This window comes from Mycteria americana, chromosome 1 (genome assembly GCF_035582795.1).
Source record: "Mycteria americana isolate JAX WOST 10 ecotype Jacksonville Zoo and Gardens chromosome 1, USCA_MyAme_1.0, whole genome shotgun sequence".
Lineage (NCBI taxonomy): Eukaryota > Metazoa > Chordata > Aves > Ciconiiformes > Ciconiidae > Mycteria > Mycteria americana.
This window is the reverse complement of record NC_134365.1, coordinates 101,149,618-101,164,071: the sequence shown is the minus strand read 5'-3', so window position 1 is coordinate 101,164,071 and position 14,454 is coordinate 101,149,618. Positions and strand designations below refer to the sequence as shown.

The 14,454-nt window shown below is 42.1% G+C and overlaps 1 protein-coding gene across 11 annotated transcripts in view; it reads right to left on the bottom strand.

Moving 5' to 3' along the window:
- Positions 1-14,454, bottom strand: part of PHLDB2 (pleckstrin homology like domain family B member 2) — a 111,480-nt gene that overhangs the window by 29,952 nt on the left and 67,074 nt on the right. For 9 of the 11 annotated variants that reach the window (XM_075515118.1, XM_075515174.1, XM_075515192.1 and 6 more), the window contains 2 exons: positions 13,654-13,791; positions 2,753-2,881 (listed from right to left, as the gene is read on the bottom strand). In XM_075515118.1, coding sequence (XP_075371233.1) covers positions 2,753-2,881; positions 13,654-13,791 — 267 coding nt within the window. The remainder of the gene's footprint in view (positions 1-2,752; positions 2,882-13,653; positions 13,792-14,454) is intronic. The other 2 variants (XM_075515183.1, XM_075515200.1) reach the window with 1 other exon arrangement.

Below are 14,454 nucleotides of genomic sequence, written 5' to 3'. Positions count from 1 at the left end.
TTGAAACCAAGTCCATTTTCAACTTAAAAACCCTCCAGCGGGTAAGCGGCAGTGCCTTAGCTCTACCCGTGGTTGCAAGCGCATTGCAGGGAGATCACCAGCCAGGCAGACCCACGGGGACCAAGACCCCGGGCAGCCTGCGGGAGCAGGGCACAGCGGCAGGGGCACGAGGTCTGGCTCAGAGATGTGTCCAGAGTCCTCGCCATAACCTTCACAAGGATCCTACTCAGCAGCATAGGATTTGTAGGAGAATAATTGTTGCTGCAGTAGGTAATGGCTTCCTGAACCAAGCAGTAAGTGTACTCCCTCCCTTTTATTAAAACAAGTGACATCAAAATATTGTAACTTATCATCTATTAACAAACAACAGACACAACGTTTCCATATTGGATTTCAAAACCATAAATTTCTGCGGCATCTCCATTACTTCTGTAATGGCACTGGAGAAAATTTGATGGAAGAGAACCTGGCCCTTACTTCAGGATGTGGTGGGAGGTCCATAGGCCCACATCATCTGCAAAAATTAGGAGAATTTTATCTGAAGAGCAAGGCATTTCCTAGCACTGGACAGTGTCTTTTCAGGTCTCTGCAGGAATCCAGGCATCTATTCTCATACTCCTTTTATGCGTACCTCTATAAACCCACGCACATGAGAACAAACAAGCTTTGGTGCTTTCATATTAACAGTGAAGGATGAAGCGTGCTAATTAACTTTAAATAAGCCACCAGGAAGATCAATGCTTTCCCTCAGTGCCTTCCACAAGCCCACAGGTTTCACCAGTCTCTGATGAAGCGTCCTCCCTGCCCAACAGGGAGCATATATTCCTTACGGACACCGGGAAACATACAGAGTGCGCCAGCCGCCCACTGCCAACCCCAACCCAAACTCCAGACCCACCCTGCAGCCCACTGCTACAGGGAAAGCGGCTGCCCGCTCCCCTGGGCACACATTACGAAGTTACTGAAGTCCCAGCGATGAAGCAATAAGGGAATTAGTCACCTTCACACCTACCGCGTTGGCAGAAAAGTAGCACAACATAACCTGCTGCAAACTCAGGTATCTAATCCTGGGCTGAGCTGATTTGGGGGAAGAAGAGATGTTCTATATTTTGGGTACGATACTCACAGTAATTTCATTACTGCTCTCACACTTGACATCCGTTTGGCAGATACTGTGCACTAAATCAGTGATAACTTCTACTGCTTCAACCACAGCAGCCACAGCTAACTTTCACTACAGTTGGCCCGTGAATAACGCAATAGGACCAACTGTACATTTAACTGCACCCCCACACGTCAAGTTTCGTCCCACTTTCAAATCCAAAATCGTTATTAAGCCAACGGGAAAGGGAAAAAAAAAATAAAATTAACCAGACAGATTTCTAGAAGCTTCTTGGTGGTCAATAGTGAAAAAGGATTTACTACCATCCCACAGCAACAAGACTGCAACTTCTCATGAATTTATACCTTCAAGTACATGACTGCACAGGAAAGGCTTCCTTTCCTTTTAATATGTATGAGAGATTACATAATACTAATTTTTTAAAATTTTTTTTTTTAAGGTAACTTACAAAAATCCTTAAGTGTCTCAAAACCAGCAAACTTCTCAGTTACTACAGAAGAATATAACATTGTTGTTTGCAAAGCTGGACTTTTTTTCCTTTTTGCTCCTTGAAAAAAATAAAACAGAATTCTGCAAATAAACCAAAGTCTAAAGAATATTTCCTATAAAGCAAAAAAACCCTTTTTTGGTCACTGCTATTACAGACCTTATTCCTCATATAAACATTCAAGCCTTCAAGCCAGGGAAAAAAAGAAAAAAAGAAAAAAAACCAAAAAAAACCCCAAAACCAAACAAATAAAAAGCCCCAAAAAACCCCCACAACCTTGTTTGACTTTCAGATGGCCTCTTGAGCTTGTCGTACTGATGCTTTGAAAATGATTTCTCCCCCCACTAAAGCTAGCTATATGTGCTGTAGAACCCACTCAACATTAATGAATACTATAATCTTTCCACAGAAAATAACTGCACCGTCACAGACAATATTGTAGCTTTTCCGGTTACAAATAATACAAAACAAAACCAAGTTGCAATTAGACTTTATGCAAAGGTTAGTATACCAGCGTGCAATTGTTGGAAACGTAGGAAAAAATAAAGCTATTTTAACAGGTGGTATAATCTTCAGAATGAATTTTTCAAAGCACAGTTCAGGCTAACAGCTAAGTTATGTACTGAAAAAAAGAAGTTATCCATGGCTTCACTGAGGCAGCCATTTACAGCATTGCAAAGGAGGAGCGCACAACAGGATCAAACAATAGCGGCAGGAAAGCGCTGCTAAAATGGCTGATCCCGCTGACCAAAGTTCAATTCCTGTCTTTGCTCACACAGGTACAGAGCAATGCTCCACCACCCATCTAAACATCACAACAGCTTCCACACCACGCAGCAGGCCTAAGGTGCTAATTACGGGCAAGTAGCCCAACGCTTCAAAAACATTCAACACAAAATGATTTCTAATCCGCCCGTTTGCACTCTATTCGTTTGCCACCGTTCACATCATCTATTACAAGCATTCCACAAAAACCCATAACCCTTGTTAATGATTAACAAGTATAAGTTGCAAATATGTTCAGACACTTTCTTGAATAGTTGAAACAGAATATGTTACACTTAACTCTAAAAAAAAGAAAAAAAATATCAACAAAAAAAAAATTAGTGCAATCTTGAACAATCTTGAAACTTGCTACTGACCCTCTTCAGCTGCTGCTGTAATTGTTCCCTCATGGACTCAGGGCAATTATCAAGCTGCGTCTTCTGCTCGGAGTAAAGCTCCTGAAGCCTCTCTAGTTTTTCCCTCTCAGCATCAAGTTTTAATTTTTCCTGAAGCATGAACCAGAAAATAAACACAATTACCTTCAAACCCAAGCAGTTGTTAGTGATTATGACAGCGTGCGGCAAAACCTTAACGAACAGTTGCATCACGTAGGTCAAAGACAGAAACCTCTTGTTAGTTGAAATGCAATGGTGGGATGCAAAATGATCAAAACAAAACATTAATCATTTTAGTGCGGTGACTAATTCTCTCCCTCATCGCTGTGTTTTGTACCCGTGCCTGGATGATGCCGTTAAAGCTCACTGCCCAAAGACCCGTCTCACCTAATATGAAAAAAAATAATAGTGAGGAAATGGTAGCCATGTTAGTGAGGTAACTGATGAAGGAGAGAGAAAAAGAGTAGCTTTCAGGAAGCAAAATGGATGGAAAATGAGTGTACTCTGGCAGCGAGGGGAAAATGGATCTTCCCAGGAGAATGAATTACATGCCTACGTGCCTCTGTACAGATGAGTACATTTAGCAAGCAGTGAAAAACCAGAACGAGACAGAGCTTTATAAAGAAGTAACTTGGCCAGGAACTCCTGTTGCAGCAGAAACACCAAGTGATTTAGCAAATTAATTCACGTGCTTCAGCATACAGGAACTGTGACCTGTTCTCAGGGATCAAAGGGGCCTGCTCGACCGCCCCGGTCTCCAACTAGTTCAGCTTTCCTCTCGTTCCACTCGAGCAGCAGTACTCGACACACTGCTGCTCGCCCTCAAAAGCCTTTAACCTTTAAACCTTTGTAATAAAATACTACATGAATTACTGCGCAGCACTGCTCTGAAGACTGCCTGTAGAACACTTAAAACTACCTTGTAGACTATTATTTATCTATGGACCAAAGTTTGGGAACGAATAAATCAGAGGGCGGAAAGTTTTTTCGATGCCTTTTACTTGCATCTACACTGGCCAACAGCAGATGCATTTTCTTCAGCTGAGCAGTTAATAACTGGAAAAAACCAATATGCCTGATATGCCAGGCATAAATAATCAAGTGAGTCCCTGAAGCCCAGTGCTCGGCTACCTTCTAGAGTCACACTGGTATAGTGCCCTTTTCCTACTACTTGTTCTGTAGTTATGCATGTCCTCCCAGATGGTCTCTAACTACCCTTGATACTTAAAAATTAACAGTATCAGCCCCAAAATTTCAGCTTCTTTTGGATGCTCCAAGAACATCTGAATTCTGTCACGGCATCCACTCATTCGTCCTCTTTCCAGTCCCAACTATTATTTAATTTTAAAATCAAATGCATGGCTCAGCAGGTGCTGTATGATCAGACACTGCAGCACCCTGACGGCACATGCCATCGAGAAGAAACTTCTTTTAGTATACAGTACTTACCATTTCAAACTGTGGGATGGTCTTTTGCCAAAACCTTCTCTGTGTTATTCCTGACAAGGTTCTCAAACCCTCACACGTGGTAGAGGCACAATAACAAACATGTATTAGCTGCCTGCTTTCTTTATGGTTTTATCTCTAAACCTGAGTGGGATAAGGGGCTGAGGTTTCATTTTCCCAGTATTTAAAAACACCAACAGGAAGCATTCTCATTCAAGCCCAATGTCAACCAAACTCCCAGCTCTGTTATTTTCATTTACACGTGCAGCTTCTCAGCTCATATAATCAGATGAACAAAACGCTGAACACAAAAGATTTTTTTTTTTTTTTTTAAGCTTGTAAAAATGAGCAACTGAGCCAGCATATTCAATTACCTGGACTTCCTGTACTAGCCCCTGTCTTACAACAGCAGCAGCAGGGCTCAGAAATACAGAGGAGGTAGCATGTGCAAGCTGCACAATGAGGGAGAATCACAGAATCATAGAATTGTTTAGCACCTTCAAGATAATTGAGTCCAACCGTTAACCTAGCACTGCCAAGTCCTCACTAAACCATGTCCCTAAGCACCATGTCTACACATCTTTTAAATGCCTCCAGGGACGGTGGCTCCAGCACTTTCCTGGGCAGCCTCTTGCAGTGCTTGACAGTGCTTCTCCGGTGAAGAAATTCTTCCTAACGTCCCATGGAAACCTCCCCTGGCGCAACTTGAGGCCGTTTCCTCTCGTCCTGTCGCCTGTTACCTGGGAGAAGAGACCGACCCCCTCCTGGCTACAGCCTCCTTTCAGGTAGCTGGAGAGAGCGAGAAGGTCTCCCCTCAGCCCCCTTTCCTCTGGGCTAAAGGACCCCAGTCCCCTCAGCCGCTCCTCATCGGACTTGTGCTCTAGAGCCTTCCCCAGCTTCGGTGCCCTTCTCTGGACACGCTCCAGCACCTCAGTGTCTTTCCTGTAGCGAGAAGCATGCAACTCTTGAGAGGTTACCTCTAGCGCTCTGTCCCCAGGGAACCCTGTTTGCTGAGTCATCCTGACTTCCAACACGGAAGGAAATCTGTGAATAAACTGGTAGTTCCCCTCCTCACAAACCTTGCTGTCCATTTAACATTCAGCCTGCAGTCTGTCACATTGTTTCTCGCCTTCCTTTTCTGCCCACCTAGCAAGCTAAAGCAGCAAGGACTTCTCTGACATTAGCTGCAGTATGGTGCCTCTGAAGCTATTAATAGCTCTCTAAATGTCAACACGCTGCAATAAGCTCGCTCATTCATTAACAAGCAAGTCGAAGCTCAAGTGTGAGGAGACATCATCAGCAAGCATAAAACTCCCTGAGAATCCTGCCAGCGATACTGTTACTTCCCTCAAGAAATGAGAAATGTATTCCTTTGAGATTGAAAGTGATACTCATCTGGTCTATTTATAGCATAGGAAGTGCTAGCATCCCTCCAAACTGGCTCCCCTCAAAATGAGCAGTCTTAGCAGGAAATACCACTTTCAGCAATGAGAGGCATTATATGTTTTGCAGCTGCGGAGTTAGGTTCGCTGACATCTCTGACTGTGCTTTGGTAAAGTCAATTTAATTCACAACGGTAATTTGAGAAATAAATGAATAATCAGAATTTTTTCATACAGTCTCTTCTATAAATGGATCAAGGCAAGTTCTTTTAGACGGGAAAAGATCAATAACTTTGCAAGGTAAGGGCACGATGCAGCTGAGGCCGGCCTGGGCTGACTCCACAAGCTGTTTGCTCAAGAGCAGCCCGCGGCAGGGCTGCCAACAGAACCCATGTGCTCCAGCTGCTCATCCTCGTCTTAACCGCATGAGCTGGTGCTTGTTAAACATTTCTCTGCAGACAACTGCTTCCCAGCCCCAGCCTTGACTCCGGAGTCACGTTAACTGTAGTCTGGCTGAATTCTTAACATCCTGTTTCCAGAGAAAAGAAGTACAGCTCCGTAAGGCGTAACACCTGGTCTTAGCCTACTGCCCACCTTGCCCTACGACCTGCCTCTAGATACACGTTAAATGAACTTGGGGTCAGCCAGGCTGCAGAGCAGGACTGACTTGGTTTTTGATGATGCTGGGGCACAGCTTGGATCAGTTTTGAAGGATATCTGAATATCGTGAAGGATGACAGCAGAAAGAATTGGTGTGTGACACTGTCCCCCAAGAGCACGGACACAGGATGTCAGCAGAGCACCCGCGGTATGGACACAGACCGTAACTGATCATCATCGGTCACAAAAGGAAATCAACCTTTAGATCTAGTAGAATTGATTTTAGGGCAAAGAGAGAAAAAAAAGAGTATGTATCCAACACATCTCATAGAGGATGAGAACACAGAGGAGATAAAAGGACAGTATTAAAGACAATCATAGCCCCTAGAAGAATGGGAACAACAGAAATAAAGAGAGAGCAATTGCTTCAGTGTTGTCTCCTGTGGTTAGGGATGCCCTGTGCCTGATAAATACTGCTACTAAAAAATACTGCTACTGGCAGGTCTCCACACCCCTTCTGCAGAGAATTCATCCTACTTTTCAATTTGTCATTCATCACATTCTGCTACTGCAGGCAGGCAGGCAGGCTAAAATTGTAGAGCGGCATGTGTCTGCATGTGTATGGGCCTTCTGAACCAACCTTCCTGCATAAACTGGCAGACTCTGCAGAAATGAGTCAGAGTAAACGTGGATGAAGAGAAAGCGTCTCAAAAATCCAGATAAAAATTGGAAAAAAAACAAAGCAAGAAACCTATCATTTTTGCCAGGTCACTGTGAAACGGATTGTATGGCTAGGTGAATTGGTCTCATTCTACAACCTTCCAACCCCACCCCGTCCCCGTCCTCCCCAACAAAAAAACAAGGTATGTGTTATTTCAGAAAGAAAGAGAAACTGCAAAGAAACCTACAAGCCATAAACGAAGAAAAGAAAAATACTGAATGCCTTCCCATCCAACAGGCTCTTATACTTTAAATGTTCCAGTCTGAAGTTCTCCAGGATCTTCCTCAGTCCAACTCATCTGCAACTCATCATGTTTTAAGGTAGCAACATCTCATTACCCACACCAAGCTTCACACATGCATGCTCTGTCTCTCAGTACGGAATTGGCTAGTCTCACAGCTCTCTCAGGTTTCTGAGAAGTAAAGAGAAGCACATGCAGTTCTTTGTTCTGAAAAGCTTCTCCATCGCATCTTCATGCTTTCACCTCTAGCCAAACTTCATTCTTTTACACTCCAGAAGAACATTCCTCCCCTTTGCCAAAATAACCTATTGCAAAAACTAGAAGCAGAGGAGAAAGAGCAGACTACAGAAATGATTCCTTTTTACTTGGAAGTGGTGTGATGCTACAGAGTTTGTCCATTCAGTAAAACATTTTGGAGAATAAGTGGAAGAGCAAGAAAATTTTACTTTAACAACTCACTGATGAAATTGGCCTAATCCTTGCCATGAATTTGTAAGAAAATAGTCTAGTCCCTAACAGAAAGCAGGCTAGGAAATGTTATCTGCTCTTCAGTGGTTACCCTCTGAAAGGGGCAAATGGTACATTTGGGGAAAGTGTTAAACCTGAGGTCCACCAACTCTTCCAGCACTCTTGCAAATTGAAAGCATTTCCAATGCTGTGGCTGATAAAAATCAGACCACATACACCTCTGATTAAAAAAATACTGTTGAAATGAAACAGATCCTCCTGTGCACAAACTGTACATGCTCCTCTTTTATATTTTTCAGACTACTCTTTCCTGCATTCCTTGATCTCTTTCAGGACAGAAGCATAAAAATTGTCATGATTAGTTATTTGTCGCTAAATCCCTGTGGGTTTCATGAAAGAAGCCATTAAGGGGGGGGGGGGGGGGGGGGGAAGTATGCCAGGCATATGAAAAGGAGCACAATATGACAGAACAAGGTATTTCACAATAGTTCTTTTTCCTGTATGAGTGGTAACTAATTTATTATATAATAACAGACTGTATAAACATAATGTTAAAAAGCATTTCAAATCAGAGTAAGCAATCCCTCTGCTGTAAGTAAAAAAAAAAAAAAAAAATCACAATAGCTGCACACATTAACTTGCTCCTAAGACAACTTAAGTTTTTTGGAAATTCTAAGCTCATTCTCTGACCATTGCAATGTGTTGTCCTAGTGAACAGAAGGGGAGGCGAAAGAAAATCCCTGATTCTAGACCACTGTTCCTTCATGAATGTAGAAGAGGAGGAAATAATCATCCAAACCAGAAGAAAAAAATTTCAAGTGAGAAAATTAAAATTCTGTATAGTCTTCAACATCTAGAGGACAGTAAGAGGATTTCCCTTAGTGGTACAACCCATTCTGCTATTTCCCTCATGACTGTTTTAAAAGAAAGCTTGTGAATTCAGATTTTTCTCCTTGAGTCTTCATAATCATCTTTTTCGTCATTAGTGTTCTCTCTACAGGATATCCTTATGTGGATATATCCAGTGGATCCAAGTATTCCTCAAAATACTTAATCTTGTGTATTGTGTCTGAAGGAGGTTAATAATGTTATAGACACGATACCTCATCCATTTGAAACACTTGCTTACATCTTGCTGAACTGGAATCTCACCAGGAAAGATTCAAAAGGCTATGCTATGAGGCATAAATTTGTCAGATTCATCAGGATAAAAAACAGCAGCAGGAATTTTGAATTCAGAAGAGAAAGGATTGAGGAGAGACCACCAGTATATTTAACTTTGATTGCTGGTGGCTCATCAGACAGCTGCTCTTTCCTTGACTCAGTCATTGCAAGTCTTTGCAGTACTAATTCAGAAAAGAGGTCGAGCTTCAAACATTTTGGCATGTCTGGGATATTCTGTTAATGAGTGAAAAATATTTCCACAAAAGCGTGTGGACAAAATTAAATGTATTCCAAAAAAATATGAGTTATCCGCTGCCAGCTGCTCCTGATTTCTGCTCCTGAAGAGGGACAGGAAACCTGGGTTGATAAAAGAGTCAGAGTATGCATTTCCACCATGACATAAGGCAAAGGTCCTCCAGATGAGAAGGAATAACCTCCCTCTCTTAAAATGCAGTCTAAACTTTTGCATAAATAACTGTTTTGAAACTCTCTGCCAAAATTCCCATTTAGCTATGATTACCTCCCACAGCACTTATGCTGAATTCATTACTCATTTTCAGTTATTCCTGTTTATTCATGCTCGCTGATCTATTCTTTCTTCCCCTGGCTATGTTGTTACTTTCAACCTTATGCTTTACCTTGGAGACACCGGGCATGGCGAATCATTAAGCATCCTTCTCCACATAGGCGGGACTGCATGTTTTAAAACTACGGAAGTACTGTACAAAAAGAAAGTACTTTTCAAATCCGGATAACATCCAATCGGGCAAATACAATTTAGTCCAGCTTCCTTATAGACAAACGTCAATCCTGAACTAAGTCTCATGAGCGAAGGGTCATCGGGAGGAAGTCGTAACTGTAAACAGCACCGTGGACCTGAGGTGCTATTCCACTTGAAACAATAGCATCATTATTGTACACCTGCAGTACAGTAACATGAATGACTGCCGCCGTAACTACAGGGAGCCAGGCCCGGATGGCAGGGAAAAGGGAGACTGGCTCACCTGCTTGCTTGTTTCTGGGTACTGCCCAGTTCGGCTCCCTCCAGAGCAGGCTGCGCTCAAAGTAATTTTGTCAATACCTGTAGCAAAGCTCTTTCCTGGGGGGCTTTAAGCTACTTCTGTCAAATTGTGTTACTAGTGACTTATCAGGGCTGTCCCTGCATAACTGGAACTTGGAATTAATAGCTTAAATGCTGCTATTCAAATACATAGTTGGTCATCTTTGTCTGTGGATAAAACCAATATGCAGTGCACGGTAGTTAAAAAAAAAGAAAGAATGAGAAGATTGTAAGCTGTGCTCAAGAAGCACAACCATGGAGGCAAAGCTAGACCTTCCTCCATACACTAACATGATTTCCAGCATAGCTGAAAGCACAGGCCATGCCAAACAGCATTCCCATTCCCCAGCTCTGGAAGTAGCTACCCCAGCCAGGACAACAGAGTCCTGTCAGCACTTGCACCTGGCAGAGATGCACCCCAGCCAGAATTACGCCGAGTTCTGCAACAGTGCTGAAAGGCTCTGTCATCTTCTTTTCAAAACAGCAACCGCTCATAGCTCTTGTTTCCAAAACCTAAGCAAATCGACATTAAGTGCTTCGTTCCCTACAATGTGTGTGACGGCATACTCACAAAAGCAAGGGAAACGCTTTCAACTCGCCACAGAGCGTGCGCTACATTATCTTCCCCACCGATTCATTCCTTCTTCCTCACCATTAGTCCTGCCACGTGCTCAGGTAGGGCTGAGCACAGGACTCGAGTGAGATCAGAATGCAGCGTACCATAACACGCACAAACCCACCTGCAAAATCCGTTCCTGACTTAGAAGCAAGGTGTTGGGACACAGAGACGTGGTACCACAGCAAAGAGCACACTGGCACAGCCCAAAACTGAACTCACAACTCTCTTTGCCTTCTGCCTTTGAGTACATTTTCCAGTCAATTCTCTTGCCTCACAAGGGCTAGAAACTTATTTTTAAATTGTGGCTTTAAAACTGTGCAAAAGTTGGCAAAACTTTGTGTCCTCATCTAAACGAATTGTGCACAGGGCATAAAAAAAAAATCAGGTAGAAAGTAGCGCAAAAAATTCCACCTACAGTCTATTTAAAGCACTTAGGATGGCACAATAATTAGGTTGTAGTTTATGATCTTTCTTTTTAAGAATTTCACAAGTTTTTCAAACAGGTGCACGGGTAAGGATGAAATACAACCAGGCAGGGGTTTCCTGTCAAACAGGTGCCGAGATCAGTGGCAAATTCCAGGAGACGCTCAAGTCACTCCAGAGACAAGTGCCATCATGTACAGCACTAACACCCCAGCATCGTTTCGTGAGTGAAATTAACTCTCCCTCTCGCCTCAAGACGACACCATGCAGCGTATTCAGATATCACACCCGACGGCTTCTCGCCAGGAAGCACCACCAAAACCGAGACCACTGGTGTTATTAAGGGTGAAATATTCAGGCAACTAGCAAAAACTGTGACCACTGTGTGGACACTGGGACACTTGTCCTTGCAAGAAACAACACAAAAAGTCCCAGCAGCAGGGTAGCAACTACCGGCCAAAACCTGAGCCTTAATTTTGTTGAGGAGGTCGTAAGTTTCAAATTATTTCAGCAACAAGAACCACCTAGCTCTTCCCCCTTTTCTGGTCCTATACTACCAGAGAGCCAAGACATTGCCTATCTTGGATCAGATCTGCAGGGCTGCAACCTTAAACGCACAGACACACAAATTAGCTTTAAAAAATGCTGCTGTTTCGAGTCAACCAGAACTTTTATTTGTTGACATGATCAGTGCCATCTCTTTTGCTGGCTGACACTACTTTCTCCAGAACACTTCAGCTGTCACTTTATATTTTGCCTGTTTGCAGAAGCTTGTCTCCCATTTCTTTTTTAAACTTTCACTTTTATGCAATGCTTTCAGACATCTTCCAGAACAAAACCTGTGGGCTCTCTTAGAGTTTATTTCTACAAAGATAATTTCAGTATTAACTGAGCCATGCCTTTAAGTCTAGAGCATGCATTCACAGCTGGTTTTTTGTTTGTTTGTTTAAAAAAAAAAAAAAGGAACACAAAAGAAAAGAAAACTAAAATATTGTAACTGATCTGACTAGTGGCATGCTTCGTACTGAAAAAAAAAAAGTTTTGAGTGAACTTGCCTTTTAAATAACAAAAGTGCTTTTTCTAGGCTGCTTTTCATGTTTCAGTTCAACTGAAAATTTAAACTAGACCTCGCATTTTAATTTTCTGACTGCTACACACTAATGTTCCATCATATGATTGCAAGGAAATTTAAACAACCTACAAGTTTTAGAATAATTTCCATTAGTTTTGTTGAACTTTGAGGCTGCTAGAGAACATATATAAAAGGCACAAGATCTCTTGAATTTCTGGATACGTTATTTGTTACCACCTACCAACCAAAACTTCTAGCAGCATCCTTTTGGAGGGTATCTGCTTGCACCACCCTATCTGCCGTTACCAACTTTAAACCTCATCCTTATACTAAAAAACAAGTATGAAACACGTTCCGTGGACAACTTAAAACGTGATGGCAGGCAACACTGAAAGCTGAAGGATCACCGAGGGGTACAGGAGAACAAGGACAAGCGCAGGGAGGGAAGTCCATGCAAGTTCAAGCTTAAACGGGACGCGTGTTGTCACTCCACAGGGCAGAGGGGTGGGAGCACCATTCCTTCTCGGACACAGGCTTGATGAGTACAGCTGCAAAACAGCGTTCAGGGTCATGACAGGGTAGGCAGAAACTGAAGACAAGAAGCTCCGAATAAAACAATGCAAGCTGTAAGGCGGGATTTAAATGGGAACTGTGAAAGAGCTAAAAATGTGCAGCTTGTCTAAGCAAAAGCAAATAATGCAGAAGACTTCCAGATATTTCTGGAAAGCTTAAAAAGAGAGGGGGAGAGACTATCTAGAGTATTTCCACAAGTGACAGGTTTAAATTATGAGGTAGAGGATGAAATTTAAAAAGGAAACATTACTGGCTGAAAGCCCTGGAAAAACTTCCTGACCTTGAGATGGTATTGGCCATGGCACATGCCCGCGGAGAAGGGAACTGCCCGCCTGGAGAGGCCAGCAGAGAGGCTGCTGGAGGGAACGAGCTCTCCCTGGTTTGAGGGGGACAGCCTCATCTTGCAGGCCCTTTCCATTTCTGTACTCAAAATCTTATTATAGTGCTATCTCATTTTGCAAATATATGCCTATATATATTTGCTGCGTATTTGACAGCAACTAAGTAAGTATCTGACTGTATAGGAGAACTAATTAATTCCCTTGACTTAATCCCAGGGAGAATGTTCTGCAGTACTAAAATTGTCAGTCAGCAAACAAAATAAACCAACATAATTGCTTTAAAAACTATGTACTTGACAGATGTCTTATGTATCATTCTACACAATAATAGATAAAGCCACCTTCTGAAACCGCAGCCGCCTTTCATTCTATTCCTTTGCTGAGAAAGGATCGATTTTTTTTTTTTAAATTCAAAATATATAACCTACAATGGAGAACAGTGAAACCGTTCAATTAATACTGTTCTTTTAAACAACAGATAACCCAAACCCAAGCCTTATATGGATTTTTTTATTAATCAAAGATATCTTCACAGTAGGTCAGGTCTCTTTACTTAAGTGTACCATATTTTGCTTGTCAATCATACCTTGGGAAACAAGACTGTTACAGGGAGATGATGGTGAGGCAACTATTTTTTTCTTCCATATTTATCTAGTAAATTTCCTTACAGACAGTACTTCATAAAATAACCTCCATCAATATGTTAATCTTATAAATGTATTTTGAAGATCAAGGGGAACAGAGCACACAGCTAGCTAAGATAACTCAATTACCTTTGTCTTTTCACCAATAACATTTCTTTCCAGCTCAGCTATTTTTCTGTTTAGATGATCCAATATTTCCTTCTCTTTCAGCAGCTCTGTTGTTTCAGATTTCTGTTCCCCATCCAAAAGGGCACATTCCATATCCAACTAGGAACACAAAACATTTTTCAGAAGCAGTCCAGATTAAGAAGAAATCTTGATACACATTATTTTCTGGGGGGAGGGGAGTGAGTTGGTGATTATTCACAACAAAGAAACATTTTAAAAAGAAAAAAAAAATTAAGTTTTACTCCCACAAAAGAATGTTAAAAAAAAAGAGATCATAAATCTGAGAAAAATTAAAACTGCAACATAAAATACTGCAAAATAAAGTCCAAACCAACTTCAGTTTGAAGATTCTTTTTTCCAAAACTTTTTCTTTTCTAACACTTCTCCTCTGTGCTTCCTCCTGTTGTGATACTGTACCGACTCTCTGTGCCCAGGGTCCGTAGGAAACCCTTCTGGAACAGCTGTTTCTTTCCTGTCACTGATAATTGGAGCAAGCACAACCCGAATGCCTGGCCAGCTTAGTCTGCAACTGTGAGATTCCAGAAGTCAAGAGAGTGCCAACATAACCTTGCCACCGTAAAGCCAAGGAGGTTTAAAAGGAAGTTGTCTCACTTCCTTTCTCTTTAAACGGTCACAGGAGATACCACCATAAAACTCCCAAGTGACACAAGGTATTTAGATCAATTGAGTGACCATTCAACAAGCAAGATTGTTCTAATTCCACTTAGGACTATAATGGTTACAGCTGGGAAAGGCTAATCC